Source organism: Acipenser ruthenus, chromosome 5 (assembly GCF_902713425.1).
Source record: "Acipenser ruthenus chromosome 5, fAciRut3.2 maternal haplotype, whole genome shotgun sequence".
In the NCBI taxonomy this organism is placed as follows: domain Eukaryota; kingdom Metazoa; phylum Chordata; class Actinopteri; order Acipenseriformes; family Acipenseridae; genus Acipenser; species Acipenser ruthenus.
This window is the reverse complement of record NC_081193.1, coordinates 73,559,588-73,582,185: the sequence shown is the minus strand read 5'-3', so window position 1 is coordinate 73,582,185 and position 22,598 is coordinate 73,559,588. Positions and strand designations below refer to the sequence as shown.

General features: G+C 34.9%; 1 protein-coding gene across 2 annotated transcripts in view; it reads left to right on the top strand.

Moving 5' to 3' along the window:
• LOC117402994 (zinc transporter 6-like) overlaps nucleotides 1-20,068 on the top strand; it is a 34,953-nt gene extending 14,885 nt beyond the window's left edge. For both annotated transcript variants that reach the window (XM_034004787.3, XM_034004788.3), the window contains 11 exons: nucleotides 4,355-4,397; nucleotides 4,715-4,780; nucleotides 4,967-5,047; nucleotides 5,793-5,828; nucleotides 8,455-8,549; nucleotides 12,363-12,411; nucleotides 14,481-14,600; nucleotides 15,312-15,414; nucleotides 16,131-16,178; nucleotides 16,588-16,656; nucleotides 18,470-20,068. In XM_034004787.3, coding sequence (XP_033860678.3) covers nucleotides 4,355-4,397; nucleotides 4,715-4,780; nucleotides 4,967-5,047; nucleotides 5,793-5,828; nucleotides 8,455-8,549; nucleotides 12,363-12,411; nucleotides 14,481-14,600; nucleotides 15,312-15,414; nucleotides 16,131-16,178; nucleotides 16,588-16,656; nucleotides 18,470-19,000 — 1,241 coding nt within the window. In that variant the 3' untranslated portion in view covers nucleotides 19,001-20,068. The remainder of the gene's footprint in view (nucleotides 1-4,354; nucleotides 4,398-4,714; nucleotides 4,781-4,966; nucleotides 5,048-5,792; nucleotides 5,829-8,454; nucleotides 8,550-12,362; nucleotides 12,412-14,480; nucleotides 14,601-15,311; nucleotides 15,415-16,130; nucleotides 16,179-16,587; nucleotides 16,657-18,469) is intronic.
• The last annotated feature ends 2,530 nt before the right edge of the window (nucleotides 20,069-22,598 follow it).

Sequence of the window (22,598 nt, the reverse complement as noted above, 5' to 3'; positions counted from 1 at the left end):
AATAGGTAGAACATAAGTGGGTTAATAAACTGTCAACTTTTTATCTGTTATTGCATTAGGAAAAACCAAGTATTTAAGTATTCCTCAGGATTGGCAGTATATACAGTGCCATGAAAAAGTATTTGCCCCCTGTCTGATTGTCTGCATTTTTGCATATTTTTGACACTGAATGTTATCTAGGGGTTCTTTGTGACTTCCTGGACGATTTTACGCCTTGCTTTTGGAGAGATTTTGGCAGGACGGCCACTCCTGGGAAGATTCACTACTGTCCCAAACTTTCTCCACTTGGACAATATGGCTCTTACTGTGGTTCGGTGGAGCCCCAGAGCCTTAGAAATGGCTTTGTAACCCTTTCCAGACTGATAGGCATCAACAACTTTTTTCCAGAGGTCTTCAGGTATTTCTTTTGTTTGTGGCATGATGTGCCTCTAGAACAGGGGTGGGCAATCCTGGTCCTGGAGGGCTGGTGTCCCTCCTGGCTTTTGTTCCAACTGTGCTCTAAATTACTTAATTAGACCAATAATTGGTAATCAGTACAATTAAGTAATTTAGAGCACAGTTGGAACAAAAGCCAGGAGGGACACCGGCCCTCCAGGACCAGGATTGCCCACCCCTGCTCTAGAACCTGTGTGCTGACAACTTCACTCTGATGTTAAGGGCCAAAGTTAGTCAGATTGATATTGGGCAGGGCTGGCCCAAATCAGGCCTGGTTGTTAACCAAAGTACTCAAACAGCTGACCCTAATTATCCCTTTAATTGAGTTGAGTTAACCAGGGGGGGCAATAACTTTTTCACACCTGAAGATTGCATGTTTGATTACCTTGCACACCAAACAAATGAAAGAAGCACCAAACTTTGGTGTCATTTTTTCTCTCAGACTCCCTCTATATATTATTACAACCCACAAAAAAAATCTGACCAAATACAATGTGAAAAATTTGCAAAAATGCAGAAAATCAGACAGGGTGCAAATACTTTTTCACGGCACTGTAAAACAAAGGATATTCTGATTTTTCAATATGATCCTTACATTTAGTATATGCCTACATGGTGGTAGATTTAAGATTATGGAAAACTGCCGAATTGCTTTTTAACATGATTTTAATTAGATCATTTTAAATGTATTGATCTCCGTAGATTGCGAAAAAGACAAGGAAAAAAGTTCTAAAAACTAAAAGCTGTCTCCCTCAATCGAAACATTATAAACAAATAACTCTTGTTTCCAGATGTGCCATTGTAACACCTCTACATTTAATACTGAACAAGTTTGCCATGCTTTTCTTTAAATGACTTGGTAAGCTCAACCAGTGACAGCCGTGTCCGTCTTAGAGTAGGTCGCTTGAGTTGATTTAAATATGTCAGTGATGTGTGAAAACAAATTACACTGCAATGCAAATCTTGCTAATCTATTGTAAATCATATCCAGTTTATACAAAGCAGACCTAAATGTCAGATTGCCATCATCTACACTTAGTACAAACAACACAAAAGAAGGTAAGTGTTGGGTTCTCCTTTGTAAAATTTACATTTGACATTAGACATCACAGAATTTAGTATCTCCCATTATCCAAGTGAATGTCGGTATTCACCAGCAATTTAAAGACAACCAAAGTCTTTTTTCACATGAAATATGGTGGTTGTTCTTTTGTCCAAGGCCCAGAGCAATTTTTATTATTAAGAAAAAATATCGCAGCTGGTAATCAAACTGTGCTATATTTGGATTTTGGAAGTAAAAATACTGCGAAACCAGATGTGTTTGCTGCAATACAAGTTAATGGACATATATGCAGCAAAAGATGTTTGTTTGTATTTTTTTTTAACATTAAATATTTTTGTTGTAAATATTGTGGTGTGTAGAACATAGCGGTCTTTAAGAACGCTTGAAAGTGTCTTGTAAATCTGCGTTTTGTGGCCGGTCATTTTTTTGATGTGATATAGTTAATTAACTGTAATGATGGGTATTCAAATGATGTACAAGAAACATTTGGGGTTCATTTTACATACATAGCAGGTCTAGTACAATCTTTACCAATATCTCTTCAAGGAAAGTGACCCATTCCTGGTGTCTATTTTATTTCATCTTAACTTCGTTCTGGTGCACAGTAAATATATATTTTAATATCTTGTTTTTCTTCTATATTGCATAATCTGTCTCAATCCCTCTAAATCTTAATCTGGGATATTTTCCAATCTCTTTGGACAAAGTGTACTTTGTTTAGAAAGCATTATGCAGTAAACATTAAGTGCTGATTGTCCAGGGATTCAAAATTTGATTAGAATTGAAATAGAGCACATGCTGTGTATTTTTCATATGAAACACTGCTGGAAGCTTGATTTAGTTTGTTTGTTTTTTTCAAACAATTGTACTGGCAGACCAAAATGGAAGAGTCTGTTCTGGACTAAAGTTGTTAGCTGACTCGCTTACTTACCAGTACTTTCTTGGATTATGTATTCAAAGGATTAACTAATTTGTTTGTTGATTGCGTGTCCTGACAGCACTTGCGTATGCCAAAGCCGATCTAGAGGCAGCTTGCCTTCAGCCCAATTAATGAGCACACTTGACAATACTGTGCATTCCATCTTTGCAATTTACTGCAAGATAGCAATCACATTCTCACCTGCATATTAATTTATTATTATTATTATTATTATTATTATTATTATTATTATTATTATTAGTATTATTATTAGTATTTATTTTTATTATTATTAGTAGTATTATTATTATTATTATTACTATTATTATTATTTATTTATTTATTTATTTATTTATTTATTTTTATTTCTTAGCAGACGTCCTTATCCAGGGCGACTTATAATTGTTACAAGATATCACGTTATTTTTGCATACAATTACATTATTTTTAGACATTATTTTTAATAATGTATAGGCGGTAAACTAAATCATATGTATTGAATTCCCTGTTTATGTTTAAGAATGGAAAGCCCGCTTTTTCTTTGGCCACTGTTCTTTGTTTCAAACTCCCTAAAATAACAACCAGTGTCTAGAAATCCTTGTCCAAGAAATTTCTTGTCCAAGTACGTCTGATTTCAGGAAGTTGCTAGATTGTATTTAGATCTTTTCTTGTGAGCTTGTACAAGATTCAAGGTTTTAGTAAAAAACTGACCAGTATTGTTTTAAGTCATTTTAAAAACCTTTATCAGAAATGACTGTAATGATATGGAGGATATGTTTTTCACCAGTATATATAAAAAGGTGGTTTTCCCCAAGTGTGTTAAAAAAAACAACAAAAAAAAACCCCAAAAACCAAAAAAAAAACACTGAAAGCAGCTGGCAGACATCGAGTGTGCAGACTAGACTACAGATTTAGAACATATTAATGACTGGGTGTGCGTGTTCAAGGGCCAGTCCCCAGTCAGCCTTTCAATTTGGTCAACTAAAATTAGCTATGGCTTTAATTTTAAAATTGGACATACTTAATATAACTGATTGGATTTGAAATTGAAAAACAAAGAAATCTGGAAGACTTAAATTATGATTCATCCATCCTATTCTCTTCTGGCTTGCAACTCAGATATCTATATGGAGTTACCATAGCAACACTGCAAGGCAGGGTTTATAGCAGGGAGTGACTGGACAGCATTGTAAGAGGTGTTTAACCTACTGTCACTTTATTATTTGGGTTGTCCATTAAATATCCAGGTAATGATGGGCGGTGGGGGGGGGGGGGGGGGGGTGACCTTGCTTTATTCTATTTGCATTCTTGATTACATCATATTAGCAAGCTTAGAAAATAAACGTAGCCTGTGTCACATTTCTATATGACACCACCAGTTTCCTCTTGAGCTGCTTGTGTTTGTGTGTGGCAGAGACCTGCACCGGACAACTTTCGGCATCGCGTGGCATCACCTTGCCCAACCAAGCTATTTTTTTCTATGACAGGCCCACATGATGGGCCAAACTTCAAGATCAATAAATAATGATGAGCACAAATGACAGTGTCCCGTACATTATTATGATTGCTTGTTACTTGTGGGATTCACATTTGTTGTGTATCTACATAGTTTAAATACGTTTAAGTACCCTAAACCACACACGTCTTGCTAGAAAATTAAAGATTTTCCTGCTGATGGGTACACAAGATTCAGCAGACCATGAATTCTCTGGGGCTCAACTAATAGCAACCTGAGCGATCTGCGTCAGGTGATACATACAGTATCAGAGTAGGTGTGTAAAGGCGGGTTTAGTTTAAGGGTATACAGTATACACTGTGTAGCACAGTAAATGAAACACAAGGGTATGGAATAAACTATATAATGCATATTGGTGGTATTAAATGAATAATGAGATATATCATTTCAGTACTAACCATCATTTACCTTTCTTTTACAGCCTTAACAGCTTACACATACTTAATAATCTTTGATCTGTTCAGGTAAGTTTGAATTTAACAAATGTTTACAATATGCTGTGGTAACAAAACAATTCTGACTGCAGTTTATATGTTGATGTCAATTTTACTAATGAACCCTGGACACTTCCTCTCTGTTTGCTGTAAGTTCCTGTTCCAAATCCAGTGAGCTACCCCAGTACAGTATTTCTAAGAAGCCATTGGTCTGCAGTGTTTCAAATACACTTTCTTTACTAACCACCATGGAGCATGTATTTTGTGATCTTGTGTTTTGTATACTGTACAGTAGGTTGCTGAATTACAGGTTAATTAACGTTTACATTTTCTTGTTTTCACACCAGATTGATAACATGCCTAATAAGTTCTTGGGTGACTATGAAGAAATCCACCCCTGTTTACTCTTTTGGGTATGTTGTGTTGTTTGTATTCAACAGTAGTGCGCATATATATATATATATATATATATATATATATATATATATATATATATATATATACATTTTCCCTGTTCAATTTTCATATGCTTGTTATGTCCTGGCTATTGTTTAACAGTATAAGGTTAAAGAAACCCATTTCTGATGCTTAAATTGCAGATTCGAGAGGTTTGAAGTCCTAGCGGTGTTTGCTTCAACTGTGCTGGCCCAGCTTGGAGCCCTGTTCATCCTAAAAGAAAGGTAGTAATGCAGGTTGCTTTACTGATTGAAAAGAAGCAGTCCACCTAGCAAATGTATCCACATAAAATTTTGAACAATGCATATAATTTATATTTCAGAGATGTAAAGACACAGCTGGAATTTGTGTGATTGAGCAAGTTTACTTGTAGGACAATTCACAGCGAGGGGTAATGTGGTTAACGTCAGATTGATTTGGACCGATTACCAGTACAAATGGAGGTGGGACATGAATGATTAAAAAATACCGTCCGATAAAGCAACGGCTAGCAGATCAGACAAGAAAAGAAGTATAAACATTTGTCATAGTTTCAAATACCCTGTAAAGATACTGCAAACAAGTCATGGTATTAAGTCTGTGTCTGCTCTAATTGCACAAGTACTGTTAAAGCTGCCAAATTGGCCACGTACTTGAGTTCTCCAATTTAAATATAACTTTGGCCTTAAGCTCAGAATAGCTCACTGAGCTATTTAAGAATTATTTTAATGAAATGTAATTTTGAATGTCTTTGTTTTCTTAAAAATAAAAAAGGTAAAATAATTATGCAACTTGGTTGCAGCTTGGGGAAGGTAAATTGTTCTGAGAAATTCGATCCTGGTTTTATGTTAATTGTTTTATTCCTATCAGAACGTGTGCCCTTGCACATGTTATGTATATAGGCCCCATTATGTAATTGAAACAAAAAACAGTAGCAAGAAACTTCATGTGGGTAATAGAATCAAATAAATTTATATATTTTTTTCTTAGTGTGGAACGTTTTATGGAGCAGCCGGAGATACATACGTAAGTATAAGATCTAATTTACAGGTTTCTTTTCTGTTGGAGCAGTGGTTTTCAACCCTGGTCCTGGGGACCCCCTGTGTCTGATGGTTTTCATTCCAACTGAGCTCTCAGTTACTTAACTAGGCCCTTAATTGAACTGATAATTTGCTTAATTAGATCTTTGTAATTGTTTTCAGCTTGCAGATTTCAAATTAGTTTCAACATTTTATAAGTAACTCTGCAACTGTTTTAAGAGCTGAACATTTTAAAAAGGTCTAATGAAGCAAATGATCATTTCAATTAAGGGTCTAGTTAAGTAATTGAGAGTTTGGTTGGAATGAAAACCAGCAGACACAGTGGGTCCCCAGAACCAGGGTTGAAAACCACTGTGTTAAAGTACACCACAGAATATAAACCTGACATTTGACACCGACATTCTCCCTTAGTAGATTCTGTTTTAGGTTTTATTTCAGTATTGATAGAAAGCAAGAACAAAATATATTGTTATACCACAACAAATTACTGTGACATTTTTGACAGGGCTTTTTTTGTACAGCATATTTTCAGGTTTTGTTTCATTATTGATTGAGTGCCAGTTACATTTTAGTATGGTAAAAGGTTAGCATGCAGTTTTATTGTAGTTAAGCTGATGTAGTGTATAATGCATTTTTTATATTTAATTGTTCAGTGTAATTGTGTAAAGGCAGTAACGCTACAGTAAAACATCATCAACCAGATTGATCTGGTAGAAAGTAAGTCATCACAGCATTGAGTGTGAAATCTGCCACTGTTCATCAGGGACTAATCTATTTCTTGTTCGGCTTTATAATTTTCTTGATCTCTTTTTAAACAGGATTTCAGCAAATAAATTCTGTTTTGCTTGGGTTGTTGTACTGAAAATAGTTATGAATTTTAGAACAGCAAATGATTATATTTACAACTGGCTTTAGCTGCAAGGGAAAAAATCATTTTAAATTTTAAATTAGATAAAATACCACAAATTACTTTTTTGAGAAACTTAACACTGGAAACCTGTACATCAATGTAATCTGAATGGTATTAGGAAAGCAATGTTTAATACAGAAAATGTTGGAATGCTCATTCACCATATAACATATAACAGAAAAAGTGAATATTTTAATTCAGATAAACAATTCATGGATTTTGTAAAGATACAGATTTATTTTCAGCACAACAAGAAAATAATTTTAAAAAGAAACAGGAGATTGATGGTTCATGGTCTACTTTTATGAAAACAAAAATGTTTACTGCAAGCATTGTATTGTTGTATATGTTACACTCATAGTCAGGGTTTGGTCACTGACCAAGAAAAATAGCCATTTTGCGATTTGAGCACTGACAAATTATCAAAGAACGAAATTAAAGGTTATTTCGGTCTTTGAACAAGCAAAGAACGAAACACAAAAGAGGAGACAGCTTCTTCGGTCTTTTGAGTAAAGCGATATAATCAAATTGCAAAATGTGCTTTGAGCAAATGCACAGTTCCTGAACAGATATTAAAGATGCTGCTCAATCTGCGAATAGCAATTAATTGCAGGGTGTTAAAAATGGGCATCAAGTGAAATACAAACGTTTTAATACAATATTTTTTTATTGAATGAACATAAAATCAGTAAATTATATTTATAAGATTATTTATGTGTTTATTATTTATGCAGGAAGTTATTATTTACCCATTGAGACCGTGGCCTCAATGGGTAAATAAGCAATTTAGGAGTCACCTCAAACATTAAACTCCAAGCTAGTTTGAAGTAACGTTCCTAATGTTCTCGCCTTGTTGTTGTGTGGTCCAGTGGTTAAAGAAAAGGGCTTGTAACCAGGAGGTCCCCGGTTCAAATCCCGGCTCAGCCACTGACTCATTGTGTGACCCTGAGCAAGTCACTTAACCTCCTTGTGCTCCGTCTTTTGGGTGAGACGTAGTTGTAAGTGACTCTGCAGCTGATGCATAGTTCACACACCCTAGTCTCTGTAAGTCGCCTTGGATAAAGGCGTCTGCTAAATAAACAAATGATAAAATAATAATACACAGTATTTAAACTGCAAAATCAAATGTCAATCCACATTTATCTAATCACTGTTTTTTAAGCGAAAGAAAAAAGAAAGAATAGTATGCTTATTAAACAGTTATAATATTCTCATAAATCATAAGAAGGGATGAACTACCACTTTTTAGAAAACTCAATTAGCCCCACACAGTGTTGCATAAAGACAGAGACTGCTTTTTGACAACAAAAAAAGCCTTCTTAAAAGAAGCTGTCTCCTGTGTTTTGTTCTTTGCTTGTTTGATATTTTGCATTTCGCAATTTAATCAAAATAATTTGCTCAAAGACCGAAATAACCTTTCATTTAGTTCTTTGGTAATTTGTCAATGCTCAAATCACGAAATGGTTATTTTTGTCAGACCGAATCCAGACTATGAATGTACCATATACATTAAATGTAGTCAATTTATCCTTTAGTGGTTGCTATTTTTGAATAAATTGAAACTAACTTTTTACATTGCATATTTCCAGCAATCCTGAAGTTGGTTGAAAAGAAAAATAACAATATCCCCCCTTATTTTATTTCAAGTTCTGTATTTTTTTGTAATCCATCTTCTGTTTTTGTTTTGTGTTTTTCTCTGTAGGGGTCGTCTCCTAGTTGGGACTTTTGTGGCGTTATGTTTTAACTTGCTAACCATGTTGTCTGTAAAGAACAAGCCATTTGTCTATGTATCAGAAGGTAGGTGGCCCTTTTTAATACCGGCTCAAATAGAAAAGAGAAATAAGTAATTAACCTATAATTTGTGCCAAAATATTCTAGCCCTTAGTGGATTTAAAGGGCATTTATGTTACCTCTTGTACATTTTTTCACACTTCAGTGATGTATTTGTTTTTATACTTGAGGGAAATGAACATGATGGTTGTTTTATTGAGGTTTACCTTTTCAAAGCTCTCATGGTTTCTATACTATAAATTAAAGCACAACATGAAAATTATATAAAAAAAAAAAAAAAAAAAAAAAAAAAAAAAAGATTTTAATACCCAAACCAATTTACTACGATCTACCTGTACATTTTCCCTTCTTGGAATGAAATGGTGCAAATGTTGTATATGTAGAAAGTCTTAGAAAACTGTTTAGAACCGCAACAGCTTGCTGTGTTTACATGCAAGCAGTATACGTTGTGTAATGAAAGTTTATTCTAAATTAAAACGCTACTGCTGTTACTGCCTTTGTCCTCCATCAACCAACTCCTCAGCAAAAAACAGTGGTTGACCAAATTTGAACTGACCAGCTTTTTCTAGTAGAGGTCTCTAGCTGCTATTTTGATTTGATTCAATTTAATGAGATGGCTTCTAAACAGCCAATCCTGTAGGACCACAAGTCGCCTAAATCAAGCAAAGTAAATTCCTTTCTTACAAACCAGGACCTGCTAGTGTTGGCATCTTCCCCCTTTCCCAAGTACGTTACCAGCTGGACAGGATGACACAATACTGTAATGACACATGCAGCAAATTGTCATACATTATCAGCTTTGTCTAGGAGGCGATAACGTAATTGAGGGCTAAAGTCTAAACCCTTGAGAGTGAAGCCAGTCATCTAGAATTAGAAAAAAATTGTTAGAACCACATGAGTAAAGCAGGGATCAAGTCAGCTGTTGTGTTTTTAAAGGCATAATGTGTGGCTGTTTTACTTTTAGAAATTAGATTATATTCTAGTTGTTGAAGAGCATTTGATATATGTTTCTTGATTTATGTTAAAGGGTTTTCCACACACTCTGAGAATTGTCCAGGTTTTTATTGCACTTTTCAACTTTGCCCTTACTCCTGCAAAACTTCCAGTTTCTATGCGCTGTGCTGTGTTGTTGCCCTCCTTTAACTTTGTTTACAGAATGTTTCCTTTAGCAGAGTATTCCCTGTGTTAAGACTGTCTTCTAATACCATGGGGTTCTAACCCTGCTGTTCTCTGTAGAAGTGCCTGCAGGTTCCTTGTAGATTCATGCCACGTGTTGCCATCACGTGCCTCTTACCTTGCCTTTGAATTTCCGGTTCTTTTATTGTTTTACTCGTCTGTCTGTGCGACTTCAATGCAGTTGTTTTCAGACTGCAGGGTGGCCAATCCTCCTCTTGATTTTCAGCTAAATTAAAGCTGTGGTAGCCTGTGCCAGCTTCTCAAATGTCTGCACATTTCAGAAATGCTTTGTGCTGACACTGATGCTGCTCACACTGGGCTGTAATAAGGTGATTATATTACAAATAAATACAACCACAAATGAGCAGTATTAACATATGCATGTGCATATATTCTGGGTTATTACATTGGGCTCCTATGAAATGTATTTTGTAAACAAACTTGTCAGGGCAAGCTGTCATTTCCTAGCAATGTTTAAAAAAAAAAAAAAAAAAAAAAAAAAAGTTATTGACAGTGACAGCATGTGAAACAGTGCTGTTTGTATTTTTGGTGGGAGTTTACTTATATCACAAAGAACTTTCTATGAAAAAATTAGCCTTAAAACCTCAACTTTTTTAGTCACAGAAATACATTACAGTGTATGAACAGTCATCCTGTTCAGTGCGACCTAAGTAGTTTTAACGTATGGTAAGTAAAATAATAATAATAATAATAATAATAATATTCAGCCACCAGAGAAGTGGCTTATATCAGTGGAACCCATCGCAAGTCTTTATTATGTCTTTATAATAATAATAATAATAATAATAATAATAATAATAATAATAATAATAATAATAAAACACTATTTTAAACTTGAAATTAAGTTTTATTGACTGTACCCTACCACCAAGACAAAATAGTCCCTATACTTTGGCTGATGAGGGCTACTAATTGGCTTTAAGGACTTATTACTGCTGTAGCTACATTCTGTAGCTACATTTATATATATTCTAATTATTAAGGCATTTAACAATTGGTATTCATTACAGTATATAAATCCTTTGTGATGTTATCCTCTGAAATGACATTAGATTTGCATGCTGTAACAAACAGTAGGCTATTAATTCCCCTTTGATTCAAGTTCCGGCCTGAGGGTGATATATAAGTAGGGCTTCTGTTTTTATTCATTTCATTTTTTGGTGCTTATTTTTAGCTATTTTCAAGTTTTATGTAAATTTGTTTTTTTCGGAGCTTTCACTTTTTATACACTCTATGAAATTATTGTTTTCGGTTTCTTTCTGTCACAGTAGTAGTAACTCGACAGTACTTTCACACTTAGTTGTACCTTTTTCCTTTGCTGTCTTCCACAACAAAATCCCTATGGTCACGGGCACATTCTTCTGGGGTTTTTGTGTGTAGGCATTTTTTTTACATTTCGCCACAATTTGTAATTCTGTTTTAAATTCTCACTATCTAACTGTAATATAGCTTTAAATCCCACAAACAAGCCTTCTACTGTAATTGTAATCTCTTTTTAAATCTCGCAAGTGGCGTCTCCAGTAGAAATGTAGAATTTGGTGCCACTCAGTAGTTGTGGTGGGTTTAAAGTATTCATAACGAATCAATTATAGATACGAGTCAGGAAGGAGGGACATTGCCCAGCTGCATGGAAAGGCATTTTTTAATGGGAAAGGGGTGAAGTCAACATGAATTGAGTAACCATTTCCAGTGTTTTTCCGGTGTTCTTGGCTGTACACCGATTTTCATTTTTTTTTTGTATCGGGGGTGTTTTATTAGTTTTTATCGGTTAAAACTGAAAATCAGAAGCCCTGTATATAAGCAAGCTTGCAAATGAGACTGCTCAGTTTGTTTAAACAATAATCATTTATTTGCATAACAAAACAACAATAATAGCATTTAAGTACAGTAGTCAGTTGCGTATCTGACTTTCATCCGGTATTCATTATGGAAGATATTTATACTTGCTATTAACACTTTTTATAGATCTGCTCTCTTTAAAATTAAGTAAGAATATGTAATAAAAATAAATGTATTTAAATACATGTTCGTTTTTATTTCAAGGGACACTGATTTAGTCTCAAATTGGAATTCTATGTCATTCAATGTTTGGAATCACAGAACACTCAGTTGTTTCTGATTTCTATTTTCATGATCTAAATAGTGGCGGATCTAACTACCACTGCCCTTTAACACTATATTAATCGAGCTGGATTTACCCCCACAGTTCTTACCATTACTAAATGCAGGTATATGCATTTTAGGGTGGGGGTATTAAGATCATTAAAATAGACCTCATTTTGGACATTTTAATAACCTTAAAAAACAAAATAAGAAAGCACATTCTCTAATGCTAAAGAGAAAAAGGTTTCCTTTCAGTTTAAATGTTGGCTGTTTGATTAATACATAGTTATGGTGAACTGACACAGATGGCAGTGCAAATACTAAAAGCATATGATTTCGGTCACCTGGTAGTGTAACTAATACTGTAGGTAGATTCTGCTCTGTGGTCAAAAAGCACAACAGCTACAATTACAGCTGTGACAATAGCAACCCTTATAATTGCATATGTCATTTAGTGATAACATAAGAATTGTTCTTTTTAAGGTGGATATTTAACAAGTGCCTTGTGTTCCTCTACAGCTGCCAGCACCAGTTGGCTCCAAGAACATGTAGCTGATCTGAGCCGAAGGTAAGCTTTGGCTTCAATAAATTATAGGCATATTGATTTCCCATTGTTTAGTATTCCTGTACCCATTGTGGAATTCCTTAAGAGCCTAAATGTAGTTGCACCAAACAGCAGCATTACCTTCCCATCTCCACTCAATGCGTTCGCATCAGAAAGTATTACTTGGTAAGGAAATGAAGAGATTGGTATTGAGGACAATAACTCATCTGGTGTGTCGCCAAGTACAAAATAGATAAATCTATTTTAAAGAAGTGCTTATCAAGGATTTAAAATCATTCATTTATTTTTTTGAAGCTTTTGAAACAATGGTTTGCACTGTAGTTTAGTACAATACAGTATATTAAAACATCTTAAAACAAAGTAAGTTAATTTCATAGATGGGTCCGATATTAGGACAGGTTTTCCCCATTACTTTACACTTTGAAAACTTCACAATGATGTTCAGTAAAATCTAATTAGTGGGTGGCTGTACAATATTTCAGTTTAGGCTTCTGTGGACACTTTCACTTTAAATCCTTTTGAAATCTCTAATATTTGAAGTAAACAGGGTTCCTAAAATGTAAAACTAAGAAGAGGAAAGTTGAGAGAAATGTTAAAGCTTAAACATCTTTCTATGTATCATTATATTATAGAACTTTCAGTTATGAGAATTCATTTCTGTATTATAGTCTGGACACTAAATCCTGTGTTTGTTTCTGTTCTGGTAATCCTGCATTTTTATTCTCAAACCACACAGATTAAAACACAGCGAGTTCTTAATACCTTTACTGCCTAATGTACTGGAAAACAGACTATGATGTACTTGCAGAAAAGACTTGACCTCAAGTAGAAGCATTATGGCACAGGCTTTCCAATGTAGAGCTGGATTACAGAATAGGATTTTTAATCCATTAAAAAAAAAATAAACACAATATAGATGCTGAAGAAGAATTATCATTTCTATCCCGTTACCTGAATAGTATTAAAACAATAATAAAAATGGAGCTCCCTGTACTGTTTTTATGTTGCTGATTAGTTATGTCCGTGCTGACATTTGAGAGATTTTGAAATATTTATCAAAAATAATGTGGTTGTTTTTGCTATGAAAGAAAAGCAATTTAAACCAAAGAACAGTGTTTTAAGACAACCGTGTAAGTAGATACCCACTTGAATTATCAAGCAGCAAGTAAGTAGCTTAATTGAAGTCATTGAACTGGCTGTGTGTCAAATTACTGTAACAAACCTTATTTTGTTGTTGATTTATTTTTTTAGCACTCATTTTTCTATCACATTTGAAATGCCCAATTTGTTATATTACTGCTGCAACTAACCTACTGATAAGTACTGAACATCAGTGGCCGACATAAGTTGCCTAGCTACTGAACCATGGAGGTGATGTCTCTGCCTGGACCAGTCGGGGTCAAGTACCAGATTGTTAATCATCCACAGACTTTCCCCCAAGCCATTGGAGCATGGAGGCCAATGCAGCTTTCCCTGTGTGCCCACAGCTCAGATTGGCAACCCAGAATGATAAAGATTTGATTCGGCGAGCTCCTGATCATATTTATCATGAACTTGCACTGGTAAAAGAAATACATGAGTGGCATTGTGATTAAAACAAATCCATGGTAACCTATTGTATTTATTAACTATTCAGGAAAATATCACAACAGGATGAGCTTTTTATTTTTAATAGTCAATAAATTGTATTAAATTTCTACTGTGTAATCAAAATAACAGGAAGCTTAATTTCATAACCTGTTGACAAAAGCTCAATAATCGTGGTGATGCAATCCTGTATCCTTATCGGGGCATTTGTTCGCAATCATTGCATACCTGTTAGACCAATGAACTGCACAGAAGGACAGCCTTGCCAAGACTAGAGCATATACTATATTTCTGTAGAAATTAAAATGTACACTAGTACTGTAAAGCTTTTGAAGTCTCTTTATAAGTCAAATTTGACAACTCCTGCTCTGCAAAAACGATAATGATTTAATAGACAGACCGTTATACTGAGAAAGCAAAGCAATGCAACCAAGTTTTACTAATGATGTTTTGTATTAACAACACCTTTTGAATCTGTTTTACAGTTTGTGTGGAATAATCCCTGGCCTGAGCAGCATTCTGTTGCCGCGCATGAATCCCTTTGTGTTGATAGACCTGGCAGGGGCAGTGGCTCTCTGTATCACATACATGCTAATTGAAATTAAGTACGTTGATTCAAATGTATGGAGCTGTATTATTTTCTTGGAATGAGAACCTAGCCACACTATTTTTTTCTGTCTGAAAATAACTTAAGCAGACTCTGACCATAAAAAGCTAAATTCTAAGATTCTGGATTCTATGTTCTATAGACTTTTTTGTCTACACTTTTCATAATACTTTTTACACAGCTTTGTGCTGTTTGTTTATGTACGTATCAAACAGGAGTTTCTTAAGCCAGTAATCCTTAGCACTGTACTGGCACAAGAGCTTTTCACATGTTTTCTACTCTAGTGAGTTTATAGATTTCATTAAGTCCCACGCTTTTTTTTAAACGTACAGTATTTTTTAATACAAATCCAATTGCAATTGAAACTGTTATAAAGCTGATTTTTATTATTATCCACAATCACATTGTGATATTCCGTATCGAAACAGTGTTTCCCTATGCTTTGTTAAATTAACCACAGCACTAAATTAATTTCATCATCATGTAATAATTTTTTTTTTTAATTTGTTTTCAAGATTATAATCCATGTTTTTTTTAATGTAGATATTGTTGCATCCGAAGAAGTTTTCTTGGATTCATATTTTAATAAATACATTTAATAGAAAATATGTCTTGCATGTACTCTTATGTGTTCTCTTATTTGTATTTATAAGTCGATGCATGCCTGATCTTAGACATACTAATGAACTCCTTGTTGTTTTGCTTACAGTAACTATTGTGCAGTGGACACTGCTTCAGCTATTACCATTGCAGTAATGACTTTTGGCACCATGTACCCTATGAGTGTCTATAGTGGAAAAGTGCTGCTTCAGGTGAGAATACGTTATCACACAAATAAGTGTCATGCATACTTACTTCTAGATATTGAGGACTGCAGGGATGGAAATAAGACTGCATAGCAGTTTCATCCATACCAGGTTTTACTATGATTGATTAGCCACACTGTATACAAGCTCAGATCTGTCTTATTAAACTCCTAGTGATACCGGGAATGGGTCAGGCTGCTGTACAATGGGAGTCTTATTTCCATCCCTTCAAATTTGGTGCACATCTGTGTTCGATGATTCTCGGTCACTTTATTAGTCAAATACAAAATTAGCAGTTTTGTGGCCAGTGTCCCACAGTATTTCTAAAATCATTAACTTACTACATTAACTATATACATACTTCTGCTTTTATTCATTTTTTTTACATATCCATTTTAATTAATATTTTGGTCATTCCATTGGGTCATGGTGCAATTCTGTCTGTGTGTGTGTGTGTGTGTATATGTATATATATATATATATATATATATATATATATATATATATATATATATAATATATATATATATATATATAATATTTATTTAATAATAATAATAATAATAATAATAATAATAATAATAATAATGTCGCCATCACATGTACACTATGAGGCTAAAATATGAAATGTGTGAAACAATTCCTACACACCATCTGATTTGTGATACTTGCCTCCATAACATATCTAAAAATCACAATATAATGACCTGTTTTTCTTTCAGACAACACCGGCTCATGTTATTGGTCAGCTGGATAAACTACTGAGAGAGGTATATGAAATTATATGAAAAAAATTAGTAAATACATTTGTTACATTTGTAGACATTAAAGATCCCATAATCATGACCTCCTAAAACGATCTCCAGGCTATCTTGCTCATTTGAATTCACTTCTGCTTCTAAACTTTGAAAACAAGCAGTAAAAGATTATTTGATCACAATAGGTATGTCCTGTGCAAAGAAAGTGTCTTCAAAAAATAAATAATTAGATAGCGAATCCACCTTTATTTGTGACTTTGGATAGATGTGTATACAGAAACTCCCTGAAAGGATGGTTACTGTACTGTTAATAGAGAATTGCAAAGCCCTTTTTATTACAGTTTTGTTAAAGGTATAACAAAAAATTTCGATACTGTGGGGTTTTTATTTATTTATTTATTTATTTTTTATATAAATGTAGGTTTCCACTCTTGATGGTGTTTTGGAGGTTCGGAATGAGCATTTTTGGAATATTGGGTTTGGTTCTCTGGTATGTATATTTATTCCTGATTCTAATTTGCTGTTCTTGCATCGATGTAAAAGTATGTGGAAAGGCTGAATAAACTTTACAGCTAAGACCAGTTAGTTTTACAGGTGTTTAAAATAGGATTACCATATATGAAACCGAACAAGCCACTTTTATTTAAGCATTGGGCATGCAAGCATCTTTGTCCACCAAAACCATTTCTGATATTAACAAAAAAAAAGACTAATGAAAAAGTAGAATGTAATCAACATTGCATGAAAATGTAACGTCCCCTGGATGATTGGTTGGACTAATTATTTCCTGATTGCGCTGAAATAAAGCTCTTGGCTTCTTAAGAAGCACACACAATCTGCATTGTGCTGTTTGTATTTGTAATGACTGAAAAGCAGTATGTATGATTAATCATTTATTGGAGCTTCAGCTACAGTGAATTTAGAAAGGGCTTCACAGTAGTGTCCTGTTCTCTGAACACAGGTATCCAGTAGACCTGTTATCACTGGCCCACAGAGGGTTGCTGTCAAGATATTGTAACAGAGAACAAAATGCTATTCTTGAGGTTTGTTTGTACATCTGCCAGGAGCGTTTCAAAGTATGCTCGGGGGAAGTTTCAGAAGTCTCTTGTTTCAGACCTGTAGGCAGCGTAGTTTTTACTACTAAGTAATCTTCTTCAAGGGAAACAAGTCCCCATGCTTTAAAGGCACTTTGAGAATAAGAGTAACGTCTTGCGTTTCCTTTCGTGGTTTGCTGTTTAGCTCTTAATAGTGTAGACTTGAAGTCAGTGATACCTTTGCTTGCCTTTAAACTTAATCCATCACATTTCTATTGCATACTAAAATTTGTTTTCTTATTTTGAAGTTAAAAGTATACAGTACAGTAGGACAAAAATCTGTAGTGCCAAGAAAACAAAAAACTTAATTATAAAAGTGTTGTGTTATAATTACACATTTTACACAACTGAAATATAATAAATATCAAACTAGATAATGTTCTGAGTAATTTTTTGTGCTGGAACAAACATGGAATTTTCATGTTGGCATATCTGTTCGAGATTTAGACAATTATACATATATTTGTTCGTTTGCTAAATGTTATCAAAGCTATTATTTAAAACACTGTATTTAAAGTTGAAAAATATCCCGGAGATAAGAATAGGTTGTTGAGGCCCCTTGTCACAAGGTGTTAATCAGTGCAAGGCAAAACATGTAATACGCATTTCTCATTTTTATTCATTATAATTTCTGGCAGACACAGACACAGTCTTCTGCCTTTTGCATACAAAAATATTTGTATTTGTGCTAGTAATATTTGATGTGATTGGATATTTGGCTATAAAAATGACCTAATAGTACCAGACATTCATGTTCATGTGCAGAGGGTTCACTGCTGGGAATAGTAAATAAGAAAAATGTTTATTCATGAGAGAAAACTGGAGAAAAAAAAGGTATCTTCACTTTTTATTATTTGGACTAATGCATACAGTACTTTTATAGATAAAACGGCAGATTTATCTTCTTATCACTGACAGATGGCACTTGGTGTCCGGTGGTTATGTGCATCATCTTTCTCTTTCAATGTGTCATGTATTGTACTGCATCTTGTTGGATTACTATATACCACAGTATTTCAATATACATTTTGAACAACAAACTGGAAATAAAAATGTAAATATTTTATTTTAACATGTGTATTATATTAGTTTAAATGGTAAAGACTGAAAGGTTTAAACCTACAATCAGTTAACATAGATTTATAGCCTAATTTTACTCTATTTTTTATTTTTTTTTAATGTACACTGCTCACTTGTGTTTTTTTTCAGGCTGGCTCAGTACACGTCCGAATACGCAGAGATGCCAATGAACAGATGGTGCTTGCCCACGTGACCAATCGCCTGTACACCCTTGTTTCTACTTTAACTGTTCAGATTTTCAAGGATGACTGGACCAGGCCATCCCTGGCTACTGGACCCCTTCCAGCAGGCATGCTGAATCTGTCTGAGTACAGCAGCCTTCCAGCAGTGCCGCCTGTGAAACCCGCCGGTGATTTAAACCCAGTAACATCAACCCCGGCCAAGCCCAGCAGCCTGCCTCCCGAATTCTCATTCAACACGCCTGGAAGGAACGTCAACCCTGTCATCCTGCCAAGCACTCAGCCTGCCAGGCCCTACGGTGTGGGCCTTGCTTATGGAGCAGTTCCATATAGCAGTACGTTCAGTCAAGGGCTTGGAAGACCGGGAAGTGGACTAGGAATGGGAATTGGAACAGCGCAGGCATTCAGGACTGGTTTTGGCAACGTTCCTAGCAGATATGGAACAAACGCTCAGGGACAGTTCAGTCAATATAGACCTTGATCTGCTACTGAAAGCTCTGTAGTATGTATTGCTGGAAAAGAAGCATCATCTTGGTTATAAAGAGGGTTTTGTATTCTTTATTTTTTTTTTTCAGGACACTAAATACAGTATTTGAAAAGTCAACTGACAAAAGTGTTTAAATGTGGATGATCATCAAGAGTTGTGTGTTGCTAAACTATATATTTTAATACTTTATTTTGGTCTTGGGCTTTTTAGTAACTTAAAGCATTACTGTACTAAAAACGAAAAAATATAATATAGAAAGGGAGAGTGACATGTATATCTGGGTAAGTGGGCACCACAGTTGCTCCAAACCCTAATGCGTCAGTGTTGAATCGCCCTGTGTAACAGGTATGGTATACTGTAGGCCCAGATCATTTTAAAATGTTGCATATTGTACCTGAGCAATCGGCTGATTTCCTCTCACCCAAACTAGAATTGCTGATTATCTTCAGAAATTGCAAGAGTAAGGCCATTTTGGGTTTAAATCCCAGCAGTACTCAAATATATAAAAAAAATAGTTTTGGCAAGTCTCTTGCAGTACTCTCCCTGTGAAACTGCAAATAAGGAGGACACCCATTGAGTGAGAGGATGCATCCCTCTTAAACTGTGTCCCAAATTAATACATTATTGTTAGTAGAAATATTGTATATAATCACTCTACACAGCTATTAACATATGTTTTTAAGATTATATTTTTTTCCCACAGTAAGGAGATCATTTTCATGTACTTGTACTGTACAGAATTGTACTTTACAGAAATATAAACCAGATTTTTTGTATTATTATTATTGGTGCAGACATGCTTTGAAAGCTACAGGAATTGTAAACTAATCATCTGATTGCATTGGTTGCATTAGCTGTCGGTGCATTTAATTATGGAACAAACCTGTATTTACTGCACCAATTTTAATACAAAATGTTAAATATTACATTTAATGGTTCTTTTTGAAACGGGGATTCAGGCGATAAACAACATATTGACAATATAAAGTATATTGTACTATACCTGTTTTTGTAATGGTTCATTATACCATTCTTGTAAATAAAAAGAACTCAAGAAAAGTGTATTGTTTCAAATGTCAGTCTATTTTCCAGAATGACCATTTATTTGACTCACTGATGTAAATGTGCCACTGTGCATGCAGCTCAGATAAACAAATCAGTCTACCCAGAACAGCAAGATTTAGTATAAATCACTACTGTAAATGCAACGGACAGGGCTATAGTTTGCAGAATGATGGTGCTTCACATTTCTTAATGAACAGTATATGAACAAAAAAAATTGTAACACAATTGTAAAAGAAATGTGTATGATTACAATATATTACATTTGTTAACTTGCCTTGTCATCAATACCAGTACCTGTTTTTTTACATATGTCAATAGTACCATAATGTTAACAGATGTTTCTCTGTTCATGCAGAAGGACTTTAGAACTAGTTAATGTCACACATGGTTGACAGTTTATAGAGTTCACAATAAAATACATCACTGACATTCTTCCACCTGAAAATAAGGGATCACTTGTGCTAGAGGATACCAGAAGCTGAAATTAAATCGAATCAAATTCCTCTTTTTGTAGTTTTGCAATTGTGTCTGTATGACTGAGCTGTACATTCAGAGGAGCCGGTTAACATCACTTTCATAAGATTCGTCATTTACATTTCCAAGGATGAGCTGCAATATTACCTTACAGTGAACAGTTTTACTCTTCAGAATTTCCAAATGATACTGTACCTAAATGCTACATTTATCAAAATAAAGAATGTGAAAATATTTCCTTTTGATACTATCATCAATTTAAGTTTATTTGTTTCCTAGATGATCCACTGGCAGTTTTAAAGTATTTTAAAAGAAAAAACATAGCATACCTTTCAACATATTATACTGGCATGTTTCCAGTCCATAATAGTGCACACTTGGTGTATGCATGCTGCTTGATTGTTGGCTTCACTCTAAATAGGAATTCCGTCTGGTAACTATGGCAGGATTATTATTATTTGTTTATTTAGCAGACACCTTTATCCGAGGCGACTTAGAGACTAGGTTGCAGAGTCGCAACGTCTCACCTGAAAGACAGAGCACAAGGAGGTTAAGTGACTTGATCAGGTAGTTTGTAGTTTTTCATTCCTCATTTAAACATTTCTTTTTTTTCCCACTCACATCCCACATTTTTTAATGCCTACCTTACATTCCAGCATAAAAACTGAGTACTCTTTGGGGTCCTATGTATCTCCCTTCTACCATTTTTTTGTGGTGGGGGGGGGGGAATGGTTTATGTGGCATTAACAACTCAAAGTGTTGAATCGGTAAGAAAATAATCCACATTTTCCTATGCCTAACAGCACTCAAAACAGTGATTTTTTACTAATTCAACACTTACCGTTGTTTATCCTGTTGAATCAATCTGACTCCACCAAAGAAGGTCACTGGTCATTCCACAAGAGGCCTCGCAACCTTTTGGGCATTATTCCAGGGTGTATCTGTCTCTGACATATGCAGTGCTGCTGTATGGTCTGCCCCCCATACTTTCACAAGGACCTATAGACTGAATGTCTTAGATCCCCAGCACCCTGGTTTTAGGACCAGAGTGCTAAGGGCAGCTACTCGGTCTACTTGACACACATATACCATAGTGTATGTTTACCCTACACTTTTTTGTATCTATTTCTGTACCTAGATGTCATGGATTTCCCAAAAAAAACAGGGTTCTTACTCCAGAGTGCTAAAGGTAGCTATTCTCCCCTCACTTTTTACATTTTGTGGACCATATGTCACAGGTCCTCAAAACCTGGGTTTTGGGACCAGAGTGCTAAGAGCAGCCTACCGATGTGTGGATAACATTTCATACTTGCAGCAGTGCAGTTTCATCACTGGGCAGCAGTGTGGAGTAGTGGTTAGGGCTTTGGACTCTTGACCGGAGGGTTATGGGTTCAATCCCAGGTGGAGGACACTGCTGCTGTACCCTTGAGCAAGGTACTTTACCTAGATTGTTCCAGTAGAAACCCAACTGTACAAATGGGTAATTGTGTGTAAAAATAATGTGATATCTTGTAACAATTGTAAGTCGCCCTGGATAAGGGTGTCTGCTAAGAAATAAATAATAATTATTGCTATACAATAATAATAATTATTGCTATACAGAGGTATATCCCAATCAGTAATGGATAGCATTTCTATTTTCAGGGAACCAGGGTTATGATATATAATCCAACATTTTGTAGTTTGTGTATTTTATCCCCCCCCTGGAAAATATGACAAATCACACCCTCGGGACAATAGACATAAAAATGTATTCATTCATGATAATTTGATACCGTTGGTTGACAACGGTTTCTGATGTTAAATGTTACAGAACTGCCACTTCCCCAATTCTTGGGCTATGTATGTCCCACTTATTGAACTTGACAGAAGTATCACACTTCATTTACCATGAAGTCTTACTAGCTGGGGAGTCATATATTTATTTTCCTCTCGAGTTCAATGTGTTTTAAATTGAACAGGATTGACAGGAGTTCTTTGTGTGAAAACATTGGACTGCAAGGTAGTGTATTTAAATTTGGAATACAGTATGTTGCATTTTTACTTGCACCTC